The sequence below is a fragment of the Balaenoptera physalus genome (genome assembly GCF_965194825.1).
Source record: "Balaenoptera physalus genome assembly, chromosome: 15".
In the NCBI taxonomy this organism is placed as follows: domain Eukaryota; kingdom Metazoa; phylum Chordata; class Mammalia; order Artiodactyla; family Balaenopteridae; genus Balaenoptera; species Balaenoptera physalus.
The window spans coordinates 51856814-51879976 of NC_138894.1; the positions used below are offsets into that span (position 1 = coordinate 51856814).

Genomic DNA, 23163 nt, shown 5'->3' on the forward strand with positions numbered 1-23163 from the left:
CCATGATTTTTCAGCTTAAGTTACCAAGCAATAAAAGAGTTTAAACAAGTTATATCACATCAACTTCTGAGTCTATAAAAAACTTTGCATTCTGCTTTAATCTTTCTAAAACTTGAAGTTTAATAAAAAACAAATTTGCTAGTGAAAAACATCTTAACCACTAAAACAACCATTGTAGTTGCACATCTAACAAGAACCTACTTCCATAGCGGATCAGCATATTTACCTGGGAACAGGTAAATGCAAAATGAGGCTTGGCTCAATAAGGTGTATTAGGTGGCTTAGACTGTTTGGAGGTCAGAGAGCACACATAAACTGGTATCATCAGCAAACTAGCAGTGAACAAAAAATTGATATTTTCTGGCAAATTGATTGAAGAAAGTGTTTTAAGGGCACTGAAGGTAAGTGTGATCTATTTATTTTTATTTTTTTTGCCATGCCTCGAGGCATGCAGGATCTTAGTTCCCCAACCAGGGATCGAACCATGCCCCCTGCAGTGGAAGCACGGAGTCCTAACCGCTGGACTACTGGGGAATTCCCAAGTGTGATCTTTATTTAAAACAACAACACTGCAAGGCAGGGGACAGATCAGGACAAAGATGAGCTTGAGTAGAAATACAGCTGGTGTGATGGTTAATTTTATGTGTCAACTCACTGGCCACAGGGTGCCCAGATTAAATATGATTCCTGTGTGCGTCTGTGAGGGTGTTTCTCGATAAGGTCAGTATTTGAATTGCTGGATTCAGTAAACTGCCTTCCCCAATGTAGACGGACATCATCAAATTCATTGAGAGCTTGAATAGAACAAAAGGTAGAGGAAGGACAAAATCACCCTCCTTTTTCCTGTCTCACTGATTGAGCTGGGACATCTTATCTTTTCCCACCCTCAGACTGGGATTTACACCATTGGCTCCCCTGGTTCTCAGGTCTTTGGACTTGAAGTGAATTACAACATCGGTTTTTCTGGGTCTCCAGCTTGCAGATGGCTTAAGTGGGACTTCTCAGCCTCCATAATTCCATGAGACAACTCCTTATAATAAATCTCCTTTTTGTATATGTATATGTATGTGTGTATCTCTGTCTATATCTACATCCTACTGGTTCGGTTTCTCTGGAGGACCCTGACTAACACAGCCAGTGAAAAGACTTCACTGTGACACGCTTGTTAAAACTGAGCCCGTCTACACAGGAACAAGCTGGTTATCAACATAACTTCAGGTCATACTGATGGGAGGGACAATAATCCAAACACCAGGCACTTCCAGGTCTCTGCTCACTGTGCCACCGAGGTGGAAGACTGCGTTGAAATATTTCTCAGGACTCTCTTGCTACTGCGTGTCTGCATTTATCCCAACACTTCTTAAGGAGTTCTTAGGAGTGACAGCCAGGAAGAAAAAGTGCGAAAACAGAAGAGAGAAGTTGCACATAAAGAAATAATTATAAACAAAAGAGAAATTTAAAGACCATTTGTGCTCCTCTCCATTCATGACAACTACTTCCTAATTCAAAGGGTACTGTTTTTACACACAGCCATCCTGTTGGTGTGGACCTTCCTAAGCCTAACTTAAACTTTTAGAAAGCTAATGAGGAAAATAGACTATACCTTATCCAATGCATACATAGCAAACACGGGCCCGTCATGAGCTTTCACTGTCTTTAGTAGGAGAACATCCTTCCAAATAAAAATATCTCCAGTAGCTGCTCCTGAGAACACCAGATCTTCCATTCGTCCATAAGAAACGCACATCATTGTTTCTAACTTTCCAACACTTCCAAAAATTCCTCTTTTAGAGGTGAAGCCCCCACCTGGAATAGACCAAGAGTATTTATTACTTTTTGAAAAACTGACACCTTCTATGGACATTTAGAATGACTATCTTCAGTGAAAAACCCAGTGTGTCTACATTATGTGTCTACATAAAGATGTATTAAAATGGCAGAAAACATCATAACAAAAACATTATAAAAGGTTTTCTCCTTCACGCATTAATTCAGCGCTTGTTGAATCCCTACTTTGTGGCGGGCACAGTGGTTGACACTGGGGTATAATGGGGAAGAGTTCCTGCCTTCAAGGAACTTAAGGTCTGGTCGGGGAGAGAACGTGATATACATCTCTAACCAAGGTTCAGCGCAAGTTCTGTGCCAGCCAGAGGAAGGGGTGACTGAGTGCCCTGGGGAGCCAGGCAAGTCTTCCTGAATGCTGACCAAAGCGAGTGAAAACAGCAGTGGCTGTAATGTAAAACGTAAACATGTTTTACGTATGTTTTGCCTCGATTTTTATCACAGTGACTTTGGGGTGAGAAAAATGAATCACTGTGTAGGAGAAGTACATCAGATTTGTTCCTTAAATGTTCACATTTCCCTGTACTTTCTTATTAGCACTGAGAAACCCAGACTCATTCCAGACAATTGTAGGCAGGCTGGCTCTCCAGACATGGTGGGTGCCATGACCCTTTCTTCAAAAGCAGAAGGCACTGGAACAGTAGCTTATTTATGTTTTGCCCAGTAAAAGATTGGGCTTGGTACCAAAGTTGATACTAAGAATTCAGAAACAGTCCCAATGAAAGGTCTGACCTATTAGTGAGAAAAACAAGATATCCTTCCATGTTTTGTCCTGCTTATTTACTCGTCCTTATTATCAGCATTATAAACCACAAGTATTTATTTTGACCACTTACTGTGTGTACTGTGTGTCATATCTAATTCATGTGCTAAATGCAGTTATAAACTAATAAAAGAACCCTCAAAATATTGAAAATTGTATTCACCCAACTAAAGTGATTATTTCCTGCTCAGTAGTCCAACATAATCACTGCTTTCAGGACTGATGACTGAATATAAAAATAATTATTTTCACAGCAGAACATTTCCCAAAGCTTTCTAGATATTGATGAATATACACGGCATCATATAGAGTGTTCTAAGCTTCACAGCTCAAACATTATTTGGGAGCAAACGTCTTTTAGGCATACTTTAATTTTAGATTGCAGAGATAGGCTAGGTAGTGGTGTTGGTTGGTTTTTTTTTTTCCCAGCTGGAGTAAAACTTTCAACCACATAAAGGATAAACCCTAACAATAGTACCTGCTTGTTGCCAGAATTTGATGTGCTTGATCCCAACCGTAACCAGTCTGTCAACATGGTGTGGGTTACACTTTACCACAAATATCTTATCTTTATGTCCTCTGTAAGAGACAAATAGGGGAAAAATTCCAGTTTTCATGACAGTACTGCTAGAGAGTTTTATTAAAAGCATGCATTTAGTCTAACTTTCATTAAGCACATCTAATAGGACAAGTAAATTAGAAGACGATTTAAAATACACATGGGGTCTACACTAAAATAATGAGTTTTGGTTTTTCTTCGCATGTTTGAGCCCTTTCTTCTTACCCTACCATTGCTACCAAAATCTACTTAATTATGCTTTAAACAAATGAATGAAATATTTTAAATGGATCAGAATGTCTCCATAAGATAAAATTAATGCCACAACTATAGAATTGTAATTCTTGGGATACAGAGGTCTTGTATAAGAGGAGGGAGAAGATACTGTAAAAGTATTAATGAGAAGCTTCAAATGTAATATTCTTGCTGGGGAAGGCATAACTTTGGGTTAAACAGAGTTTCAGCTAGAAATGTATTCACAAGAAGCCAAAGCCCCTGGCTCACATCCATGGAGAGAGAAAGGCTGTCGTCTATCGATTTAAGGCACTCAAGGATGCTGTGCATTCAGAAATGTAAGTTTATAACCCAAGAGGCAGAAGGACAAATATAAAAGTGAGGACTGACTGTAGGCTGGAGCTGTAGACCAGCATTCCACAGTGCCAGGGAAATTTCTGGTTTAGAGTATAAAGTAATCACATTAGAATCTAAGGATTTACTGGTCTTAATGGACTATTTGATGGTCTTCTCTCGTATACTAGGACCTAACTTTCATTATGTAAAAGAAAAGCAATTAACATAAAGAACATGACTGACTAGTCTCCCTTATGAATACAGATACAAAAATCTTAAATAAAATACTAGCAAGGAGAATCCAACAACATATTTAAAAAACAGTACATTATGACCAAATGCAAGGGTGGTTAATTATTAAGGAATCAAATAATACATGAGAAAAATTATGTTATTTTCACAGATGCCAAAAGGGCATTTCACAAAAAAAATCTAACAGTCACTTGTGATTAAAAAAGTACTCAACTAACACTCAATAAAGTAGGAATTAATGGATGTTTTAGAGTTATCTCTTAGACTTTTATATTTCCCTGCAGTTCTTGACTCTCATTGAGAAACACAAACTCATTCAAGACCAATTATACACAGACTGGCTCTTCAGATGCTGTGTGCCATTATCCTTTTTTTAAAAACAGAATGTGCTGGAACAGTACCTTATTCATGGTGTGTTTGTGTGTGTGTGTGTGAACTCGAAAGTCAGATTCTTACTTAATGTTATTCCCAATAAAGTCAGGAACAAGACTATCACCACTACCATTTAACATTGTACTGAACATATTACCTAATGCAATTAGACAAGGTCTAAAAAAATTAAAGGCACAGGAGCTGGAATGGAAGAGGTAAAACGATTTCTTTTTGCAAATGATAATAATTATATGTCTAAAAAATTCAAAAGAAAATAACATAAAAATAACTACAAATAAGATAATTTAGGAAAGTTGCAGTATATAAAATTAAATACAGAATCAATAACCTTAATATATATAATATCCAGTTGAAAAATATACTGGAAGAAAGGACTCTATTTATAAACAATAAAAATATCAAGGCATAAATTTAACAAGAACTGTGCACTATATGCAAATGAGTACAACAACCAGAAAACACCCCATATTTGTAAGATAGAAAAGTAGACTTAAAAAAATGGAAACACATTCCATGTTCTTGGGTTTGAAAACTCAATCATAAAGATGTTAATTCTCCTGGCTTTGCTTATAAATTCAACTTGATTCCAATAAAAAAGAGCATTTAGTGTCTGTTCTTTAATCTGGAGTTAGACACCTTGATTTTAAAGTTATTATGGAAGAATAAAACAGCAGTAATGGCCAGGAAAAGTCTGAAAAAGAAAAGCAAAGTGGGAAGAGTAGCTCTCCTAGATATTAAAACAATTTATAAAGCCTTCGTGATTAAAACAGTGTGGTATTGGTGCACAAAGTGACTGACAAACCAATGGCAAAATAGAAAATCTAGAAAGAGACCCAATATTTAAATGTAGTAGGTAATAAAGACAGGTCTCAAATCAATGGGGGAAAAATTAATACTTAAAATAAATGGTGTATGTTACCAAATGCTGGCAAGGATGTGGAGCAACAGGAATTCTCATTCATTGCTGGTGGGAATGCAAGATAGTACAGCTACTTTGGAAGACATTATGGCAGTTTCTAACAAAACTAAACATGTTCTTACCATAAGATTCAGCAATCATGTTCCTTGGTATTTATCCAAAGGAGCTGAAAACTTACGTCCACACAAAAATCTGCACATAGATGCTTACAGCAGCTTTAATCATAATTGCCAAAACTTGGAAGCAACCAAAATGTTTTTCAGTAGGTGAATGGATTAAAAAAACTGGTACATCCAGACAACGGAGTATTATTCAGTGCTAAAAAGAAATGAGCTATCAAGCCATGAAGAGACATGGAGGAACTTTAAATGGATATTACTAAGTGAAGGAAGACAATCTGAAAAGGCTACATGCTGTATAATTCCAACTAAATGACATTCTGGAAAAGGCAGAACTATGGAGACAGTAAAAAGATTAGTGGTTTCCAGGACAGAGGGGAGGGAGGGACAAACAGCCAGAACACAAAGGGTTTTTAGGGCAGTGAATAGTGAAACTATTCTGCATGATACTATAATGGTGGATACATGTCATTATACACTTGTCAAAACGCATTGAATGTGCAACACTAAGAATGAACCCTAATGTAAACTGTGGACTTTGGGTGATAATGATGTGTCAATGTAGCTTCATCTATTATAACAAATATACCACTCTGGTGCCAGGTGGGGATTTGAAGGTGGCTGGGAGAGTGGGTATACAGAAACTCTGTATTTTCTGCTCAATTTTGCTGTGAACTTAAACCTGTTCTAAAAAATAGTCTATATAAAAGGGAAAAGGAAAATGGTGTTTGGAACACCTTGATAGCCATATAGAGAAAGGAAAAAATTGAATCTGTTCCTCATACGAGATACTGGGATAAATTCCAAATGGTTTAGAGATCTAAATGTAAAGATGAAGCCACAGCAGATTAGAAGAAATCACAAGTAATTTCCTTTTAACCAGAGGACAGGGAACACTTTCCTTAATCAGTCTCAAAATCTTGAAGTGGTAAAGACTGATAAATTTGACCACATAAAAATAAAAGCCTTTGCATGATGAAAAACATCATATCAAACTCAAAAGACAAATGACAGACTAGGGGAAATATCTGCAAGTTATAGACAACAAATATTATTAGCCCTTAATATTTAAAGGACTACTTCCTGTGTGAATTGTATTTCAGAGAAACCAAGTGGTTCATGAGAGAAAACTCTTATTTATAGAAGAATTCTAGCTAATATGAAGAATAAATAATAGAATTAGAAAATTATCATTTTCAATCCCTAATTAAATAATCAATTTAGCCCACAGTTGTAAATGGATGCTACAACAATTAGTTAATACATTGATGGGAAGCTTTCAATGGAAGGATGAGGCTGATAGTACCAGAACCCACAATGGAGCTGAGTATTACTAAGAGTAGGAGAACCAGACATTTGGGGCAGTGGCACACCATGGGGTGGACTGGAATTCCTGAGAAAGAGGAATTCCATCCCTGACATTGTTTAGAATTGCTGGCTCAGGAGAGTAATAAAAAGCAGATTGGCTTTTAGTTGATCTTCTTATGCTTTAAAAAATTTCTACAGATAATAGAAGCCCTATTGCTTGCACCTGTCAAGTACTACTCCCACTGCCCCCACCATCTGGTATGCCACTGATTATGTTTCTTCTGATAGAGTGAAACATGAAGTACATATCAGGTACTCTTGACTAAAAAATTGAACTTAGGAGAAAATATCTGCAAATCATATATCTGATAAGGGACTTATATTCGGAATAAATTTTTAGAAACCCTTATAACTCAATAATAAAAAGACAAATAACCCTGTTAAAAATGAGCAAAATACTGATATCTAAATAGACATTTCTACAAAGAAGTTATACAAATGGCCAGTAAACACATGAAAAGATGCTCAGTATCATTAGCCATTGGGGAAATGAAAATCAAAACCTTAATTAGATATCACTTCATATCTACTAGGATGGCTATAATGAAGTGACAGACAATAATAGGTGTTGGCAAGTATGTGGAGAAATTGGAATGTTCATTCCTTGCTGGTGGGAATGAAAAATAGCGCACCCACTTAGAAATGTATTTTGGCAGTGCCTCAAAATGTTAAATACTAAGTTACTATATGACCCAGCAATTCTACTCCTAGGTATATACCTAAGAGAAATTAAACATATGTTTACTTAAAACCTTGCACACAAATGTTCACAGCAGCATTATTCATAATAGCCAAAAGGAGGAAACAACCCAACTATCCATCAACTGATGAACAGATAAATGAAGCGTGGTAGGATCCACACAATGAAAAGGAATGAAATACTGATCCTTGTTATGACATAGATGAACCTTCAAATATTGGGTTGGCCAAAAAGTGCCTTCGGTTTTTAAGTAAAAATAAAAGACACATTCTTCATTTTCACCAAGAACTTTATTGAACAATGTATTCACCCTTTTGTTCCACTACCTTCTGCCATTTTTTCAGGCAACTTCATAATTCCATCTTCCCAAAACTTTTTATCATTTTGAGCAAAGAACTGTTCCAGGTGTCTTTTACAGTCTTCCAGGGATTTGAAATTTTTTCCATTAAGAGAATTTTGTAAAGATCTAAGTAAATGGAAATCCGAAGGTGCAGTGTCTGGTGAATACGGCGGACAAATCAGAACTTCCCAGCCAAACTGTAACAGTTTTTGCCTGGTCATCAAAGAAACATGCAGTCTTGCATCATCCTTTTGGAAGATTATGCGTTTTTCTGTTGACTAATTCTGGATGCTTTTCGTCGAGTGCTGCTTTCAGTTGGTCTAATTGGGAGCAGTACTTGTTGGAATTAATTGTTTGCTTTTCCAGAAGGAGCTCATAGTAGAGGACTCCCTTCCAATCCCACCATATACACAATATCACCTTCTTTGGATGAAGACGGGCCTTTGGTGCGGTTGGTGGTGGTTCATTTCGCTTGCCCCACGATCTCTTCCATTCCACCTTATTGTACAGTATCCACTTTTCATCACCTGTCACAATTTGTTTTAAAAAACAGAACGTGTTCATTACGTTTAGGTAGAGACTCGCATGAGGAAATATGGTCAAGGAGGCTTTTTTCGCTTAACTTACGTGGAACCCAAACATCAAAGCAATTCACAAAACCAAGCTGGTGCAAATGGTTTTCAACACTTGATTTGGATATTTTGAGTATGTCAGCTATCTCCTGCGTGGTATAACGTTGATTGTTCTCAATTAATGTCTCGATTTGATCGCTATCGACTTCAACTGGTCTACCCAACCGTGGAGCAATGTCCAGTGAGAAATCTCCAGCACGAAACTTCGCAAACCACTTTTGACACATTTGATCAGTCACAGCACCTTCTCCATACACTGCACAAATCTTTTTTTGCATTTCGGCCCCGTTTTTACCTTTCTTGAAATAATAAAGCATAATGTGCCAAAAATGTTGTTTTCTTCCATCTTCAATATTAAAATGGCTACACAAAAATTCCCAATTTTGATAAGTCTTTTAAAATGCACGCTGATATGACAGCTGTCACATACAATCTAACAAAATTGCTTCGAATGAAGTTAAAGACAACTAAGTGCTACTAGAGCCATCTTACAGAAAAATCCGAACGAACATTTTGGCCCACCCAATATTATGCTACATGAAAGAAGCCAGTCACAAAGAACCTCACGTGATTCCATTTATACGAAATGTCCAGAATACAAAAATCGAGAGAGACTGAAAGTAGATTAGTGCTAATGAGCATGGCATTTCTTTTTGGGGTGGTGAAAGTGTTCTGAAATTAGATAGTGTTAATGATTGCACAACTCTGTAAATACGCTAAAAAACATCAAATTATGCACTTTATTCATTTATTTTTATTATATAAGTTTCAAGTGTACAGCATTATAAGTTGACATCTGTATACCTACAAAGTGATTGAACTGTACACTTTAAAATGGGTGAATTGTATGGTATATGATTTATCAATAATACTAGTATTAAGGAAAAAAAGCTGAACGTGAATCTAATCAAGCCTATGGCTCTAACTACCATTTACAGGAAATACAGGGAAATGCTTGATATGCTTTCATGAAGACCCAGTTAAGTTTAGAATGTGACACATTCTATAGGTCAAATGACCCGGCTTCTCAAATGCATCCATGGCAAGAATAAGGTGGGAGGGGGCCTGCTATAAAATAAAAGAGGCTTAAGGGAGATGACAATCAAACGTAATACATGGGCCCTGTTTGGATGCAGATTTGAACAAACCAACTCTCATTTTTGAAACAGTCAGATATGTTTGATTTTAAATAGAGTAATAAATTAAAGAAAGAAATTACTGTTGCTTTAGTTAGTTGTGATAATGGAATGGTGGTTTTTAAAAATAAGTCTTTTCAGTTAGAAATGCCTAATGAAGTACATACTGGTCAAGTGACACAATGTCTTGAGTTTTCTTTAAAATTTTATAGCAAAAAAGAAAGTAAAAGTAAAAAATGAGGGGAGGGGGAAGAGCTTTGTATCATTTGTAGGATGTTGCAGCTGGGTGATGGGTATAAGGGAGTTCTTTATGATATTTCCTCCGCTTGTGGGTAACGTTTAAAATTTCCATAATAAAAAGTTAAAAGTAAAGAAAGAACAGAGCATCTCCACAACTATTATGTAGGCCTTACAGTGAAAGGCAGGGAAAGGAGGAGAAACTGATTTTTGAACTTTCTCTCTTTGTTTCTTTGAAAGTCAAAAGTGAAGCTTGGACACCAGGGCCAAGATATATCACTGAAAGTATCAGGAACAATTAGGACAGTGAGAAAAAGGTTTAGATAAAAGAGAAGAGAAAATGTGCTTAACATAAAGAGGAGAAGTGAACCAGATAACCATAAGAAACATTAAACATCCAAAGATTTCTTGATTGGAGGAAAATCCCCACAGCTCCTAAATCAATAATATAAATTTTAGAGAGAAGACGCTAGAGAAAACTGAAATGAAAATTGAGAACAGATATCACAAATTACATCCCCTACATAGAAAAGAGCATTGTTTTGTTTGCTAGTGTCTATACAAGGTCAAACAATTAGATGGTTGGAAAAGTCTTTTTTGAGAGCACACTTTAGTTTTCACCTAATTTCTTGGTGTCATAAAAACACCAATGTTGTTTCTCTTGTAGCTAAAATTCTAAACTGACTAGTGATGGCACGTAAATGTTTAGTTAATGTCAACACCTAAATAAAGAACATTCTTTGAATACCTCTGTTATTTTTCCCTTTAGACGCTTGTTAAATTTGTAGAGAAGTTGCCTACAACTGTGTGTGTGTGTGTGTGTGTAAGAAAAACAAAATGAAAAGAGTTTCAGGTCCTACCCTGATGGAATAAGAATGTAGGAGAGTCCATACTGCTGCCCTGATACAGGACGATTCCTATCACCTGAGTCATAGGTAATTCACCACGTAGGGCTACATTTTAAACTCTATCAGCAAGTACAGGGGAAAAGGGAAGAAATGCTCCTCTTCTAGAAGCCAAAGGCAGCTGCACACGACGTGAGTTGGTTTCCCAATCTTCTATTCAAAACCCTCTCATTTGCATAGAGGCCCAGTCTCGGTGTATGTGATTTGGTTTTCTCCTTTTTTGTGAAGGTAGCCCACAAGTGGAAGACTGAATGAATGTTTGATTTATACCCCAGTTCTAAAAAAGATTTAAAATGGCTTACAATATAGAATAACATAGAATAAGCCAGGTAACATTGAGAAGAAGAAAGGAAAATGATACACTGGTGAGTGAAAAAAAAAAAAAAAGCAATTTACAGAGCAGTATGCATAATACCCCACATATGAATAAAAATGGATAAAAATATTAGCAGCATATATACCAGAGAACATATGCTAAAATGTTAGCCATGGCTATGTCTGGGTAGTGGAATTATGAATCATTTTCATTTTCTTTTTGGTGATTTTCTGTGCTTTCTAACTTTTTAATAATCATGTATTATTTTGAAAACAGAGGAAAAATTAAAAAAGGAAAGTGAGAAAGATCTCAATTTGGTATGCAGGAGGCCTGATCATATTCACTAAATGTGTGTAAGGGTAGGGACCTAAAATAGAACAAGCAGTGGAGCTAATACATACTCTGAAGGTCTATGTACCTGCTCCATGTGGGCCTATGTTTTGTCCCTAAGCTTTTTAGTAGCACAACTATTTCTCATTAACATTGAAGTAATCTTGTTATGCACCTTGATAACTGTACCTTTTGCTTAATATCCCCACTGTTCAAGCTTCAAGATGAAGCTTGTCAATAATAATTAGCCATTGCCCCCCAGTCATGTTACTGGTGTGATGGAAATCTAAATAAAGGGACATAGAGGTGCCTGATTAATTATCTCATTGTTCTGCCCTGATTGACGCTGATATCAGGCTATTTCACTACTGCCCATAAGAGATTACTCTTGGTTATTACATAGGTTACTTGTATATTAGACTAAAATCTGAACAATCTTTAAAAGGAAAAAGAGACTAAAAAATTCATTTGTAATGGAGGGGACTGAAGTCATTCATGAAAATTAGCAAAGATCAAAAAAAACTGCAAAGAGATTGGATCAAGTCTCATCAAGATCTTGTAATAAGATCTTTATGGGCCAATTCCAAACTTCTCTAATTTCTCTGAGCTGATAAAAACATAGGTTCACTTAAACATGTTCCCAACTGAAGGGCGGCTTTTGAGTGCAGGGGGTCCACGTTAGCCTTGGGCAGCAGCGGTACTGCCGGTGATGCCATCACAGCCACTGACTGTGCCCCTCCCCCCATGGGGAAATCTCACATCCTGAGTGACGGGTGCTACTGCAGAACTTTACCTGCCAGAACCACACGACCTGCGGGAAGCAGGTTTGTTGTTAAGCCTTGCTAGTGGCGATGCAGGCCATGATTGAGACACAGAAGTGCAGAGTGAGGGGTGTCACTGAATCAGCCATCTTCTGAGAGTAAATCAGACCCTTGGAGGAGCTACACTGACTCCTGGAAGACAGTAAGGTCCCACTGGTAAAGTATTACTCCTTTTTCTTTGTCACTTCTTTCATGCCCCTGTTTTTAAAGTTTCTATCTACTTAAGCACCTTAATCTCAGGCCATAAATAGAATTTTAATTTGTTTGGTTACTTATTTACATGAATATTTATGATTGATAATATTGTGTAAATATTATTTATTTATTATTTAAAAATCTAGTATTCATCCAAAGAACTTTAACAATCTCTGATACTCTTTGGATAGAGCAATGGTGAATGTTACAATTGCAGAATTGGTCTCTGAAGACAACTCTGCAGGTGTCCTGTTAGGGGAATGTGACATATGGCTTGGGAACAATTCTAAAAATAAACTGTACTATTAACATAATGGTGTTAAGTCACTTTGTGTTAATTAAATAGAAGTAGCACTACCAAACATATCAAATATATACTTCTAAAATATTAATAAATATTTCTTTCTTCCATTTCTATTACTGTTTCCGATATATAACAGGTGAGCTACCCACATTTGCAGAGGGTTTTCTAGCAGGAAAACTGCGTTTCTGTTGCTTTTGAAATGCAGACGTGTGCTTTGCCTGAGATTATCTGTAATGCAGATGATATGTTATCAGAAATATTAAAGTAAAATTCAGTACATTAATCTAGGAGGAAAGCGGACTTCTGATTAGAAGCTGAATCTGAGTATTAGCGGGGAGTGATATAACCGTGAGGAATACTAGAGAGAGCAAAAGAAAAACCGCTTGGGTAGGCAGATTTATGAGCTGTCATTTGCTGCCAAGAATTCCATCTCAATAGCAGTCATCAGAAAAGCTCCTCTTTCTCTCCTAAGACGGTCAGCTGGAGTCCTCAAGGCTCCATTTGCTCCTCCTCTGAGTCTCCAGCAATCTATAGGTCTTCATTCATTAAATCAAATTACCAAAAAACACTTTTTTCCTATATAATTTAAAACATCAATTTAAAAAGTGAATATTGGGGTTCAAAGTCATTAATTTAAAAATGATTTTATGGTGCCAGATAAAAAGGAAGTTGGTTTATGCAGGGAAGAACCAGTAGAGAGATAAACTGATAACATGCCTTGGGCAACAAATTGTATTGCTGGGCCTTGGCGGTCAACTATTTTGACCTCTGACTATGGCCGGGCAGACAGCTAAGACCAATGTAAGCAGGAGTGGAAAGCAGTGTTCAGACTTAGGGCTGATTCAGCAGGGAGGGAGGCTGGGGCAAGGGAGGACAGGTGGTCTATAAATAGCAGGTGGTCTTAGAAGGTCTATTTATAAGATGGGGAGATTAGGGCAACAATTTGCCTGCTTTGAAAGCGAGTGGCAGGTGCACACGCCGGGCCTCCTTTCCTGCATGCTGCAGCCTCATGACAAGTGGAACTTCTGACTCCAGTGACATTGACAGTCCTTCACTAGATGCTAAGATAGTGGAAAAACAAGGGGCAAGGCACATGTCTGAGGAAAGCTGCTTTCCTACTGCTGGGAAGAAGCTTTGATATAGATAATGCATATATTACTAAAAGCAAAGTGATGAATAACTCTCTGGAAAGGATTTCAGAATTTTCCAATTGCCTGAAACAAACATTAATTCCTCTATGTCAGGTTTGTCACCATGAAATATTACAATATGTTTTTACTTAGGTGTTAAGCTTTCTATGTGAACTTCATCTGAGTTTGAAGATGAAATCTTACCAGAAAATGCAAACTATTAACTTTTACTGCAGTGTGATCATTGGCAGGATGCCGTTAAGACCTCGGCAGCTTCTTACCTGGTGGTGGCTATCTTTTCTCCCTTTTTCCAGTCCCAAAATACAATACTGTGAAAATCGTCTAAACCAACCGACACCAGACATTTTCCATCGGCTGTATGAAAACAACACAAATGTCAAATGACTCATTTCTCAATGAAAAACCACAACATTTTATATACTGTAAAGAGGAACAAGAAATTGATCTTAAGAATATTATTTAGGCTCAAATACATTAGGAGAATAATACACTAAGGGGACCTCACTAAATGAAATGCGTAACTACTAATAGTGGAGGTTCTCAATGTATAATAACTGGTTGCTGAATTAAATCGCTGACCCAACATTCCAATCTGAGACACAGGGCTGTGGGAAGCTTCTCAGGTAAGTCACCAAAACCTTGTCTATTTTGTGTCAGAAAAATCTCATGACATTTACTAGAAGAGCCATTTAACTTTGTGACTCAGTCTACTTAGCTCTAAAAAAAAAAAACTGGTTCTGTTCAACCCTCCAAGATAAGAGCATTATAGAAACTAACTTGGAAAATTCTTTCAAAAGATGATTTTATAATTTAAAAAAAAATCTTAATTTCTTAGTTTCCCTATTTCAAATGTAATATGTTTGTTGTAGGACATTTAGAAGATACGGACAAAGGAAATTTAAAAATCATCCAAATTTCTAGGCCTACATTTGATATACATCCTATCAGTTTCTCTACCTAAACGTGCTTTGAAAAGACAAAACCAGGATCATAGTGAACATACTATTACTTAATTTTTTTTACTTGTTATATGATGAACATTTTCCCTTAGTATTAAATATTATTTATAATACTATCAATAATTACTATAATTCAGACAGGTTGTTTTCCAAAATAAAAAAAAATATATGATATGTAATTGAATTTGAAATCAAAATAGTTAATTTGCTTTCTCATTTCAAGACAGAAGAAGAGGTACAGTCAGTAAGTCCTTCCTTTGCTGCCTCCTCACAAAGCTTCACAGGAGAAGCATCTCAGGTCAGCAGTTCCTCCCTAGCCTGGAGTGGGCTAGGAGACGGGTGGCCAAGCTCACCAAGGCTCAGTTTAGCAGGGTGTATTCTCTGGCTACACACAGCCAATGGCCTTAGGGTAAAGAAACATGAGTATGTGATAAACCGTTTCTCCACAGCCCACTCAGGGTTTCAACTGGTATTTTCAAAGACAGCCCTGGGGTAGATGCCAAATTAGGATTGCCAGGGAAAATAAAGGCGCCTAGTCAAATTGGAATTTCAGATAAGCAATGAATAATTTTTCAGTACAAGTATGCCCCTTGCAATGTTATATTGCATGCAATTATATTGCATGGGACATACTTGTACTAAGAAATTATTTGTTGCTTATCTGAAATTCAAATTTAATTGGGCCTCCTGTATTTTTATTTGCTATACCTGGTGACCCTCCCCAAATGCTGGTTAACTAATGCCCAACCCTTGGGTGCCCTTACTTGTTCCAGAGACCCTCCCCCGACCAACTGGGAACAGTAGTCTGCTCCTTTTCTGGAGGAAAAAGGAGAGTAAGAGCCTGGCTTAACCAACCAAATCCTCCCCAATCCTCTACTACCACCAAGTATGAGGCAAGGATTTGAAAGTTACATTAACCCTTTCAAGCTCCTAGACTACAGTAGGTGAAGACAGTAACACTTTGCCAAAGGCCTAAATCACCACCAGGTGAGTACTATAAACAAATGTGTCTTCTCAATCACAATATGTCCTTATGCTTAAATGTTACCAGGCTTTAAACTGTGCCCCGTCTCTTTTCATGCATTTGGGAGAAGGGACTGGTGATGACTTCCGATTCATTACCAGCAACACTACTTTTCCTGTACCTCTTGGTGTGGTCTGGTTATATTTCCATATTAGCATGTCTCTGTATTTGGTGATTTTCTTTTTATTAGAGAGTTCTCTCTCCCTTTTTAGATCCTAAACTCTTATTTAAGACTTACAGTACTTGTATCACATTTCCAACATGATCCTCGTACTGAGATGGTTTTCAATGAATTCTGATGATACTGGTGACATCACGAGGATGAGGGAGATAAAAATGGAATTATGCCTACGGATGGTGCAGAGGGAATGGGAATATTCTGTTATATAAAAATTTTAATCAAAAACACTGCACAGATATTCAGTGTCTCTTTTTTTTTTTTTTTGCATTTGTTAATTCTACGTTTTGTTTTCTTTTGTAACCTGTGTAGCTATATTAGTATGTCTTTCTTAGAATGCAAACATCCACACATTTTAAATGATAGGTTTTTTTTTTACATTTTATGTCTTTTGAAGAAGTCCTCAGGGTAAGTTGATTTTTTTTTTTTTTTTGGCTTCTTTTTATTGGAATTTCTGCAAGGCACCATCAGCTTGTCTTCACAGTTATACCACCTTTCTACCCCAGTTTGTGACTATGAGTAGCAATGAAGCAGCAGAACAAATCTAGAGGTGCCTCAACAACCATACCTCTTCTTTAGGATGGTGACGTTTTCTTGAATTCTGCAGGTGTGGGCAATTTCTACATACCACACAGTTTGGAAATATAATTGGCTATCTTTAAATTTTTCTGAGTTTTTGTTTCCCCTCACAGAGGCTTGATCTTAGCTCTGAAAATCCATTGTTCCTTGACCATTTAGTCGGAGTTTTTGATTTTCAACCATATTTTTAGGGTTTAGGTAATGTCCTTTCAAATCTTTCCAGTCACAGTTATGTATTAATCATGGATATCTTGTGACATAGTCCAGAAATAATCCTAAGGAGCTTAATGTCAACAGTAAAGGGCAAATTAGAAAGAGAAGTATTTTACCCAGACAATTACAAGTTGGTCCTGTATTCAGGGCTCGTAAAAAATGCATAGGTTTTTGGAACTGACACAATGAAATCACACTAGTCTTAGATGTGCCCTTGTGGAAATCGGTATTATTCAATGAAGGTTTTTAAAAATATGAGGATGACATTTAGGCTAGAAAATATTTATATCTGAACCTTTCTCTTTCTAATTGGCTTTCTGTTCATGTGGAAGCACTTTCCTGACTGCAAGTACAGAAGCAAGGACGGCTCCGTTTTCCCTAGACAGTGATAATAAATCCACAACGAGTTGCTCAATTAAGTGACACAATATAAATTCATTCCTTCTAGTTGACATAATTTAGAGGTATGGGTTGTGTTGTTAGAAATGTTTTTGATTAAAAATGTCATCTTTTTTGTTTGCTTTGGAAGAGTGGCAAGAATAGATTAATCTAAATTCCTAGGTATAACTGCTTATCTGCTGTCTAGTTTTCACATCATTTGCCTGCTTTGTATTTCCATGACAATCTCTTTCTCTAATTTCTTTCTATTATCGGTAGGTCTCCACAACACCCCCCAAGATGAGCTGACGTGTAAGAGACAGGTGGGTGTGGAGATACACTGAGATACACAGATGGGGCCACCAGCTAGGTAATAACCAACGTAGGTGTCCTGTTTACATGGTGAAACTGGGAAACCTAAATCATCTTCTCTCTCAGCATTTTGACTTGAACTCCTCACTTTACTGCAAGTATCCAAAAAGAAGGGATAGATGCTTCTGCTCATGAAAGTGTTTGACTCAGGGCTGTTCTAGGACAGGGGTCTCTTTTCACGAGGGTGCTGTTCCACGTGGCAGCCTCTATGCACTACCATGCCCACACCACATTTACACTGGAGAGTAGGGGTGGAGGCAGCTGCAGGCACTGGCCATCAGGTAGAAGGAGTGAGCAAGTAGGGGGGCACAATGAGTGGTCCAGGTACGACTCTCATGCTAAAAGTTCACACCAGCCCTGGTGGAGGGCAGGGGCAGGAAAGAGCAGGAGGACTGAGAGGGAGAGCACAGCCGGCACAGCTTCCACCAGCTGACGGCCCCAGGCCTGGTGGCTTTCTCACGGGACTGAGAGCCAGGAGACCTGGGTCCTCGCTCTGGATCTGCCACTGTCTGACTTTTACCGCAGCCATACAACCAAACTCTCTGGATCTTCATTCTTGGCCTATAAAGTGGTGCAGGCATCTGTTTAAGACTAAAGCTGTATCACTATGACACAAGGTACTACTATCAATATAAATTAAATCAAAGAGGCTTCAGGTCACACCTTCAGTAGGGCCACAGAGACCACAAAGATCAATCGACCACAGTTCATCTGCATGTAACCATACACGGTGATGGATCAAACACAGTACATACTTCCTTACTTCCTGAATAGTCCTTAATGTTAGCGCTTTCTCAAACTATCACCTAGCTTCCTTTCTGCCATTTATAAATTAACATCGTATTTCAACTCTGAGACAAAAATATAATTTTCCACAAGCAAAAATACCACATTTGCGGCATAAATGGGCTCTTTCTTAGTGACTATTATCTGGGGAATAGAGAATGTATTGTTAAAACTGAAATATCCTTTTTATGCAGAAAATATTTTATATCTGGGCATTTCTTTATTTGCCCAAAATGGGAATTAGAGGCAGTGACAGAATCAGCTTCTCAGCCTCTTCCAGAGTGCCTGGTTTCTCTATCCCGGGCAATGATTTAGGGGCTGCCTTACGAGGGGAAGATTTCTAAGTGCAGCTAATTTCTCGATCTTCCTTTTATAAAACTACTAAGCCCAGAAGAGACGTAAGCTCTCAGAAATGCAGAGATCAAGTTACTGGGTCCCAGCTTATTGCTACTAACTTGCCTCATAATCAATGCTTTTGATCAACATTCCTCTAATCTCTTCTCTAAAGGTATTCAGCATGAGTTGGCTCTTCTGATTTTCCTAAATTTAAAAACCAAAAATTTAATCAATTCTCTAGAAAAAATAATCTGATGATTATTGAATTCTATTTCTAGTATTCTAAATTTCCTGCCACTGTTTACACATTAATACACATACACACATTTCAGGTGAAGTCAGTGAGTAGATGATATTTTGAGTTCTACTCTTTTTCTTAACTTGATACATAGAAATGTGTATGAAATACACATGGTCCACATACTTGTCATTTTGAATTATAGCTTTTGTTAAACAGTGCCAAATTGTCTCCTAGAATAATTGAGTCAATTTGCAACGTTGCTGACAATATGAATATGAAAGTCTCCATAATTTAGTACACATTTAGGTTTTATTGTTTTACTTAATGGGTATCTTACCACTCTTCTAGGACATACTTATTAATATAATTTTTATATTAAGTATACACATGTGTATCTGCTAGCAAGTTAATTTAGGAAAAGAACACAGTTCAGCCATCAGGTAGAACTATTAAAAAAAAAAAAGCAGAAATCCAATCACATCTTTGGAATAGAATCTTATTTGAACTCAAATTATAGTTTCATTTTAGATTTTACTGCTTTATCAAGGATACATGGTACACTTATGAAAGTTGTATGTACATCAAACTCCTGGAAGTTTAGGACTTTGCATTCACCGTTTATCAGGTGCATTATCTGGGCCTTCAACTGGCAGGTGGTAGCCAAGTAATTCTCTCTTCCTTGCTACTCATGCCTTATGTACCTCACATGCCCGCCAGTGTAGAGTATGAACAATTTTGCTTTGATTTTTACTAATTCAATAACCAAAGTACTGAATAACTTCTAATAGTGATATAACAACTCAGATTTGTATAGTAGTTTACAGCGTATGAGAATAAGCATGTGACACTCACACAAATCTGTACCATGTGATTGGTCAGACAATAAAGATAACTTTCATCCAAAGGTGGTTTACAATGTGAAGTTCTAGTAGCAGTAGTGAAAGGCAAGACAGAGCGCATTAAGCAAAACTTCATTCATTCATTCATTCATTCATTCACATTTTTGGAGTAGCTTCTGTGTCTGCAGCATGTGCAGTGGGGAACAGAGAGATGGGCTAGATGAGTAGTTTACTGTCTGAGAAGGGCATAGGAGCTGCTAACACACATAACTACTGTACCACATAGACTCTAACAGGTACCACAAGAGCAATGACAACAAATGGGCTAAGGGATGCAGAAGAAGGCACAGGACATTTCTCCCTGGAAGGATGGAGGAGAAAACTTTCAGCTTGGTCTTAAAAGGATGGTTGGACTCGAACAGACACATGGGAACAGCATGAGCAAAGGAACACAGGCAAAAAGAAGGACAGGAGTGCATTTAGGTTCTACAGTTAGGTAGATGGAAAGGAGCACGAGTGGGTTAGTGGGTGAAAACACTGCAAAGGAAGGTTGAGGCCAGATCATAGAAGGCCATGAATGTCCAACCACGGGCTCAGCCCTGAGTCAGTCAACCAAGGGGAGTCCATGTGGTAGCAATGTAATTGCACTTCCAGAAGACTCCAGAAATGGGCAGGATGGATTGGACAAAGTGGGGATGGAATCAGAGACCAGCATAACCACCATGCACAGACGAGAGGAAGTTCGGGCCTGAACAAGGAGAGTAGAGAGGGAGGTACGTAAGAGAGAGACTGGGGTTGTGAAATGGAATTTAACAACCAACATTATACACATTGCACATAGTAAACATTTGAACGGAATTTAGAAAAAGGAAATTACAGAATCAGTTTTCTGTAGAAAGCTTAGAAACTTTTTCTACAGATCTAATATCTACGTTGGGGTTATTAAAAATTTCTAGGTTGAAAACACCTTTTGCGATAGGCCCTCATTCTTCAATTCTAGCATACAGAAATGGCGTTACTCTAAAGAAAATTATATGTATAAGTTAGTATTTTTTTAACAGCACTGTGTTAAAATTTTAAGTTAAGGAGGTGGAAACTTCAGTTCTATTTTTTCAGTATGAAATTTTATTTCCAAAACACCAGTGATGTAAAGTGGACCTTTGCAGAGAATTTGCACCCCTCGCTCTAGTTCTTTACATTTTAAATCACAGGTGCTGTGTTCCCACTTATTTGGAGAGATGAAATTGATGTTCTGAGTCACTGCCAGACATTTGCAACTAAGTCTTTCAATGGTAACAGCTGCTCTGGATTTCAAATCTCTCAAGCAAATGCAGAACACAGTGTGAGCTCTGGGTAATGAGTTGGCAGAGAGAAAATGAGGAAGATGAGGAAAGGAAGTGTGATCATATTCACACATCTGATTTCCAGTCTAAGACTGGGTAGCTGACACACGAAGGGCTTACCTCCTTACAAGCAGGACTAAACTAAATAAAAGGATTTTTTTTTTTTTAAAAAAACAAACCCAAAATAAATATGGAAGCATCTGTCAACGACTCCGGTGGCAAACTGGTGCTTACCTGAAAAATCGAGCGCACACACTCCTCTCTGATGTTGTCCTTTCAACAGTGACAAACATTTTAGAGTCTGCGTGTCCCACACATGAATAGCAGCATCTCTCCCAACCTGAAATTACAGGATGAGTGTTATTAACTAATTATAAATTATAATAAGAATGATTTTGTTCCTTAGAGTCAAGTGCCGCTCAGAAATCAAAACCCACACATTTGGAGAGTAGGAAGACCCTGGGAAGTCATCTGGTCCAACTCCACTGTCTTCCAGATGAGGAAACTGAGGCACAGGGTCTAAGGGTCTTGTTCTGGCATCAAGGTGGGTGCCAGCAGAATCTAACCTGGTACATGTCTCCCAGTTAAGAGATATTTAAAACTCTGGTTCAAATGTCCACTGTGCTTTGTTTTTGTCAGTTAGTTCTACCCTTCCCTTCTGCCTTCTCAACTCCACACATGATTCCACTCAGCTGTATGTTTTCACGGCACTATCCTCAGAGTTCTTTTACCCACCTCAATTATTTACCCACCTCAAGAAGGCCTGGCCCTACTTCTCCCCCTGGGAAATGAAAGTTTCATGGCTTAACTCTCTGTCATTAAGGTGGCTTCTCCTCAAGGGGACACAAGCTTCTATCATACCAATTCCCAACAACAGAGAAAACTGTCATACTAAGGTGGTTTTCCTCACTTATAATGCATAGGGGGAAAAAACCCTTTTGGGTATGATGACTCTAAAAGGGAAAATGGGACATAAAGCCATGCACATAACTGAGCAGAGTCTGGCCAACTCCTACACTGGCCTGTGGAGGCCCAGTTACCCCTGGAGTGGCTATTGGCATACTGGTCTGCCTCCCAATTACAGTATAGAGTGTGGTAGCTCCTCAGGGGTTTATGTAAAGAACCAATCTGTTTTTTCTTTCAAAGGAAGACTATTAAACACCCATAAATCAAGCATCTTCTGTTTCTAAGAAAGACAATAAAGGGGGAGGGGGCAGGAAAGAGTGAAAAGGCAAAGTAGTGATCAATTACTTATAAAACAATGTCAGAATAGATGGTCTAATTTGCAGTTGGAGGAGCAGCAAACCAGTGTTTCAATTAATGGCTCTTCCGTTATGGAGGACTGTAATCCTTTTACAAATATAAGAGCTACGAACTCTTCTCCCCCCAAATGCACATTTCTGGGGGTTGACTCCCGTCAGGCCCTCAGTTTCATCCATGGATCTCATGAACATCAGGCTATAAACCCTGTTCAAACACTTCTACCTCCTGTATGTCAAGTCTCAGAAATAGTTCGTTGTCTCATGTTAATCTTTGACCCTCATACCAGTAGTTTTTCTTGGAATTTGCCACTTAGATGTTGAGGATCAGGTGAAGTATTACCTACAGTTAAAAGCCCATGATAAAACTGAACAAAAATGTAATCTATACATTGGTAGAAAAGAGCACAACACTGAAAATACTGTTGACAATATTACTGCTTTACCAGCAAGACAATAAATCTGAGTTTAACAGATTCTCTGTTTACTGAGTTTACTTCTATCCTCCTCCTTTTCCACACAAAATGATTGACTACAGGGCTCTATTTTGAGCAGCTTTTCAATTATAGACTCAATCCAAAGTTTAGGCATTCCAAAATGGTTCATATAAAGTTTAGTTTTTTGAAGGTTAAAATATAATAAACTAGCCAAAGTTCATATGACTAAGTTTTACAAAAATAACTATACACTGGATGTTACAGTAGTATAAAAGATGGTTCATTCAATAAACATTTATTGAGTACCTAGGATATACTAAGTTCTGGGTAAACAGTAATGAGGAAAATATATTAAGACTTCATGGGA

At 37.7% G+C, this 23163-nt stretch overlaps 1 protein-coding gene across 14 annotated transcripts in view; it reads right to left on the bottom strand.

The window, feature by feature from the left end:
• EML6 (EMAP like 6) overlaps nt 1-23163 on the bottom strand; it is a 351593-nt gene that overhangs the window by 80965 nt on the left and 247465 nt on the right. For all 14 annotated transcript variants that reach the window (XM_082426244.1, XM_082426236.1, XM_082426246.1 and 11 more), the window contains 4 exons: nt 21335-21440; nt 14113-14206; nt 3084-3184; nt 1604-1806 (listed from right to left, as the gene is read on the bottom strand). In XM_082426244.1, the coding sequence (XP_082282370.1) occupies nt 1604-1806; nt 3084-3184; nt 14113-14206; nt 21335-21440 (504 nt within the window). The remainder of the gene's footprint in view (nt 1-1603; nt 1807-3083; nt 3185-14112; nt 14207-21334; nt 21441-23163) is intronic.